Raw genomic sequence first — 6,222 nt, 5'->3', positions numbered from 1 at the left:
TGGCTATGTTCCACATGTTCTCAGTTTGTCTTCTGAGATAGGGAATGTCACAAAAAGAAATATTGAAATGATTCAATGTACCTGCTGCATACGGTAAAGGTGCTGCCTTGTGAGCCATCATTCACAGTGAGAATTTCCAGTTTAAGGGATGAAGAGAGTTTCTGTGCTTCATGATCATTTACGGCTACTAGCAAAACCTTTGCTGTCTTACTAGCATGGTTTTCTAAAACATTCTCAAGAATTTCCTTGACCTGAAAATAAGTAAAAGACATTGCAGTGTTCGAGTAATCAGCAAAACGTTCGAAAGTTTAATCAACTGAAGCTGAAAACTATGAACCATGAATTCAGGACATGCATGTAAGTAGATAATTTAGTAAGAATGAACGGGACTTCTCTGTCTGCACACTCGAATTACCTTTGATGTCTTCTCCTCTTTAGTACAGAAGTGTACATGCTGTGCTACAAATGCACTTCGAGAAGTAACAGAATCATTCGTGGTAAGCTTTGTAATTCTCCCGTGTAGTAGATTTCTTGCCACTGTTGCCGCACTCTGGTCACATTGACCACTAAATATAGTTACCTGTGCATCACCTGATATGGTACCTCGAATAGAACGAAGTTCTTTGATGATATTAAGGTCCATGAAATACTTTAGTCCATCAATGACCTGTTAGAAGAAGTTATTCTTGATGTTAGCGTAACTAGATTACGGACAATGCTAGGACTTGACAGTAAATAAAACTTGTGAGGCCACTAAGTACTGGGTTAAGGCTATACTGCTTGCTAAATGAATTGCAGAGCACATAGCTTTCAAAGTGAAATACTGACAAGCATCAGGATGATAAATAGAAGTGAACTGATATGAAATATCATCAAGAAGACACCAAAATATCAAATTTTCGCACCAGCATTGATACATTCGATATGTCAATTGCCTTTAGTGAGACCAGTTCAAGGAGCCTCTCCGGGGTAGATATAAGAAACTCGGGCTCACAGCTCTTTAATCTGATAGAGACAACAGAAAATGAATTAGCATTGTGCATACAAATGCATCCATGAGCTCTACAGTCACGAGATATTCACATTCATGATACATTGATACTGTATATGAGACTAGTGACTGAAGAAAGCATACCCAGAAATCTGGTGCTCTATGGAAGCGCCAGGATGCAAGCTCACTGAATGTATTCCAAGAGACTTCAGCGGTTTACATATTGAACGCACCTGTTCAAGCAATGAAGCAATACCAAATAAATCACTAGAGCAATTAAACCTTGTTCCTGGTGGTACTACTAGACATTGCAACATCAAGAACAAGAAGGTGGAGAGAGCCGGATGTTAATACTCACTTGCACGGCCTTTTCCTGGGAAGGGACGAGATAGAGGAGGAAGGGGCATGAGACGACCACTCCGAGCTTCTCCTTCCTGGCGACGATGTCGCAGGCCGTGGAGACGAGCCACGCCGTCTGCTCCCGGGTGGCGTACTGGTAGCTGGTGTCGAGCACGTCCGAAGGCGGGGACGCCGCGCAGGACTTCCAGAGCTCCATGCCCCAGGAGGCGGTGTCGTGGATGCCCCCGCCGTCCTCCTCAGATGCCCCGGCCCCATCCCGGATCGCGTTGAGGCAGACCACCAGGAACTTAGACGGCCGGTCATACTCCACCCGGTCCTCCACCGTCTCCTTCTTCCGCACGGGTATGGCATTACAACCGGTGGCCCGCTCCAGCGGCCGCTTCTTGGAATCCTTGCTCTTCTTCTTCTCGTGGTCGTCGTTGGTGTCGGCGGCGTCTTCGGTCTTGCGCTTCTTGCCGTGGCGCTCGTTGAAGGGGTCCTCGGGGCAAGGGAGGGAGAAGCACATGCCCTCGCAGCCGCGGCGCTTACCGGTCTTGCGGCGGCGCTTGGAGGCGATGATGGCGGCGACGCGCGTGGAGACGGCGTTCTCGCTGCTGCGCATCCGCTTCCGGCGCACCTTCCCGCGCTTCCGCGCGAGCGCGTCGTCGCCCTTTGGCATCCCGCTCGCTTGCTCCGGACAACCTAACACACAACGGCAGGACCGCGCCGCCGCACCCGCGCTAAAACCTAGCAAAGAACCTCCGTCTCCTCTGCTCTCGCACTAACAGGGCCGGCGAGAATGGGATTGGCCAGAACGGATGGGGAGTTGGTAGAAGAGAAGAAGCCCGCACGATGGTAAAGCCGTGCAGCCCATTTTGGGAAGACTCGGCCCATTCAGTTAGAAGGCCTAGCCCAACGAGCTCCTGCAGCGCCTTTGTTGGGCCGGCCCGCGATGGAATCAAACTCGCACCACTATAGAAGGCAAGGCTTGTTCGAACTTAGCCGACCACCATACCGATTGGCCACTTGTGATTTTTAATGGCGCTAAGAGTACGTGAACTAGTATGGTCGCGCTGCTTATTTATCATTTAGTTTATTTATTTACTTTTATAAAATCGTGAATTTAAAAATGTTCATCGATTTTGAGACAAAATTCAAAAAGTACAAAAAAGTTCATCGATTTGAGAAATAGTTCATCATTTTAAAAGAAAAGTTCACAAACTTAAAAAAGTTCACTGATTTTTAGAAAACCGTTATGAAAAAGTTTAAAAAGTTCACCATTTTCAGAAAAAGTTCATCGGTTTGAGTGGTGCAACTTAGCGCAACATGTTCCTGTGGCGGGGTGGTTACTTGAGTGCGTTGTGAAGTAGGAAGTCCTTGGTTTGACTCCGAGTTATCGTGTAATTTTTGTTCTTTGGTAACTCGATCGAAAGATAGGCTAAGCGAGCGAATGGGCCGAGCCCAGCTAAATCGGCTGCAGGCGCCGGTTTCCGGTAACAGGCTATAAACGGCGCCTGCAGCGCCAAATAGAAAATGCCACTCAATTGTTGACCCTGAAAAAACGAGACGCAACTGTTGGGAAACCACGCCCATCACATGAGTGGGACTAGGGCTGGAAAAAAGCTCGAAGCTCGCGAGCTAAACAAGTAGCTCGTGACTCGGTTCGGATCGACTCGAACTCGAAGAATAACGAGTCGAGTCAAGCTTTATTTTAAGATCGTTTATTGACCAAGTTAAATGAGTTGAGTTCACGGTACTCGTGTAACTCGTTAGGCTTGGTATAAAAATCAACCAACCAACACCAACTTGCATCCCAGGCCAGTCGCATAGGCACAAACACAAGGCCCATCCACATAACACTAGGCTAACCACCCAGAAGACATACAACACGTTTCCTTTCCTTTCATCCTTAGCGAAATAGCGAGAAACCAGTCTACCGATTCCCCTCCTGTCTCCTTTGTTTCTGAACCGTAAGTTCACGACACTGGTAGTGCCGCGTAAGCCCACCTCTCGGTCATGTACATGTTACTAACTTGCTGATTATTATGATCATGTACCATTGTATGTGGAATTATGGTCATCTATATGTAACTGACTTGTTAACATGTTGATGGTACTGACAATTGTAAGTTAAGCTACTTAGAATTGTTTGTGAACATCGTACATGCTTAATATGTACATGTTACATTCCCAGTTACTAATTTTTTATCATATTCATAAGGTTTTATGTTCATACCTATAACAAGCTAAACGAGATAGCTCTCGAGTTATATGAGTCGAGCCAATTTTGGATTTGAGCTCGTTATAGTAACAAGTCGAGCCGAGCTAGCTCGTTAACGAAATGAGCTCTAGCGAGTCGAGCCGAGTTGGCTCGACTCAGCTCAAATTCCAGCCCTAACTGGGACATTGATGTCTTGAGGAGAAACTGTATATTTTTATGGTAATACGTGTCTCACTCATATTATAAAGATCAAAATACAAGCCAGGTAAGGACGGACATGACAAAAATGAAAAGATAGCATAACATCTCTAAGCTTAACACGAACGGTCGTCACCTACCTTCGGCACCACCACAACAGCCACTAAAGAAAAGAATGACGGATCACCTTCCTACCCGAGCTCGACGCGGCTCCATCGCTAATATGTAGCTTTGCGGATTTCCAAGGTGGCTCACCAAAAGTGAAGCCCTTGCCGTTGAATGAATCAGACCGGGGCAACACCCCAGACACGCCATCAAACTCCAGATCTGGCACCCCGCCATGACTAAGACGCCGAAGGAGGAAACCATACCTGGCATCCACGAACCATGAATCTAGCACTATGTTCCTTCTTCCAGATGTCGTCGATGCGGACAACAATCTACATCCGCTCCTGGACTACCTCCCAAACTCCATGCCGACACTGGAGCAAACATCGTCGCAACGGCAGAGGGAGTCCTGGATTAAGGGGTCCTCGGACGGTCGGACTATGTGACGTGGGCTGGACTGATGGGCTATGAAGATACAAGATAGAAGACTTCTTCCCGTGTTCGGATGGGACTCTCCTTTGCTTGGAAGGCAAGCTTTGCGCCTGAATATGAAGATTCCTTTCTCTGTAACCGACTTTGTACAACTCTAGTCCCCTCCGGTGTCTATATAAACCGGAGGGCTTAGTCCGTAGAGGCAATCATAATCATACAGGCTAGACTTCTAGGGTTTTAGCCATCACGATCTTGTGGTAGATCAACTCTTGTAATACTCATATTCATCAAGATCAATCAAGCAGGAAGTAGGGTATTACCTCCATAGAGAGGGCCCGAACCTGGGTAAACATCGTGTCCCCCGCCTCCTGTGACCATCAACCTTAGACGCACAGTTCGGGACCCCCTACCCGAGATCCGCCGGTTTTGACACCGACATTGGTGCTTTCATTGAGAGTTCCGCTGCGTCGTCACCAAAAGGTTCGATGGCTCCATCAATCATCTACAACAATGCAGTCCAGGGGAGGTTTTTCTCCCCGGACAGATCTTCGTATTCGGCGGCTTCGCATTGCGGGCCAACTCGCTTGGCCATCTAGAGCAGATCGACAGCTATGCCCCTGGCCATCAGGTCAGGTTTGGAAGCTTGAATTACGTTGCCGATATCTGCAGAGACTTGATCTTCGACGGATTCGAGCCCATGGCAGCCACTCCCTGCCACCACAATGAACATGACCTAAATCTGTCATCGGACCGTGCCTAGGAGATAGTGCATATAACTGCTCTGGCCCTGGATCTGGAGCAGATTGCGCCATCCGAGGACGGGAAGCTCAACCCCGCCGCGGAAGTCGCAGACTCAGCAGTGTTAGAGCCGCACACAGATCCAACCTCGAGCGGGGCCTGTGTCACCGGAACGTTGGATTCGTCTCTGGCCATAGGTTCCGAACCGCATGCATCCGCGCCCATCGAACCTGATCAAGCACCGATCGTTGAATTCAGCTCCGTGGACATCTCCGGGCACTCACCTTTAGGTGATGTGCTAAACTCATTAAAAGCCCTCTCCTTATCAGGGGACTCTCAGCCGAACTATATCCGGATTGGATTGGAAGCTGATGACAGAGAATTCCGCTTCCCACCCACCACCCACTTCATAGCCACTGTCGAAGACTTAACCGACATGCTTGATTAAGGCTCCGAAGACATCGACGGTATCGACGACAATGCCGGAGAGGAGCAAGCACAAAAACCACCACTTATAGGGCGCTGGACAGCCACCTCCTCGTATGACGTATACATGGTGGATACACCCAAAGAGAACAACGACGACAATGAAAAGGATCCAGTCAAGGATAAGCCTCCTGAGATACAACCAAGGCACCGACATCAGCGACGCCGCTCTAAACCACGCCGTGGAAAAAACAGTAATACCGGAACAGGAGAAAATAATACTCCGGACAATGCCGAAGACAATGAAGACCCCATTAAGCCAACTTCCGAACAGGATGAACAGGAAGATGGGCGAGTCAGCCCCAATGAACAGGTCGTTAACAAAGACTCGGAGGACAATAATTATCTTCCAACCTCCGAGGATGAGACGAGCCTCGGCGACGAAGACTTTATCGTGCCTGAGGAGCCCGTCGATCAAGAGCGCTTTAAGAGCTGGCTAATAGCCACTGCAAGGAGCCTGAAAAAGAAGCAGCAGTAGCTTCAAGCTGATCAAGATCTACTCAATGACAGATGGACTAATGTCCTCGCAGCCGAGGAATACGGCCTCGAGCGCCCAACCAAAAGTTACTCGAAACGCAAATTGTTACCCCAATTCGATGACGAGGCATTGGAGCCCGTCCTACCAGCGCATAATGCGGCTGACCGAACACCCCGTGGCTGGGACAAAGCGGCAACTCAAGCCGAACACCAGCCCGCACTACCTCGCCGT

At 48.5% G+C, this 6,222-nt stretch overlaps 1 protein-coding gene across 1 annotated transcript in view; it reads right to left on the bottom strand.

Annotated features, from left to right (window-relative positions):
• Positions 1-2,128, bottom strand: part of LOC119295635 (probable ATP-dependent RNA helicase ddx5) — a 3,006-nt gene extending 878 nt beyond the window's left edge. Inside the window, exons 1-5 of the mRNA XM_037574078.1 lie at positions 1,350-2,128; positions 1,136-1,224; positions 906-1,005; positions 416-667; positions 82-251 (exon numbers count right to left, since the gene is read on the bottom strand). Of these exons, the coding sequence (XP_037429975.1) occupies positions 82-251; positions 416-667; positions 906-1,005; positions 1,136-1,224; positions 1,350-2,009 (1,271 nt within the window). The 5' untranslated portion in view covers positions 2,010-2,128. The remainder of the gene's footprint in view (positions 1-81; positions 252-415; positions 668-905; positions 1,006-1,135; positions 1,225-1,349) is intronic.
• Positions 2,129-6,222: the final 4,094 nt, after the last annotated feature.

This window comes from Triticum dicoccoides, chromosome 4B (assembly GCF_002162155.2).
Source record: "Triticum dicoccoides isolate Atlit2015 ecotype Zavitan chromosome 4B, WEW_v2.0, whole genome shotgun sequence".
Taxonomy (NCBI): domain Eukaryota; kingdom Viridiplantae; phylum Streptophyta; class Magnoliopsida; order Poales; family Poaceae; genus Triticum; species Triticum dicoccoides.
This window is presented reverse-complemented; position numbering and strand designations above follow the sequence as displayed.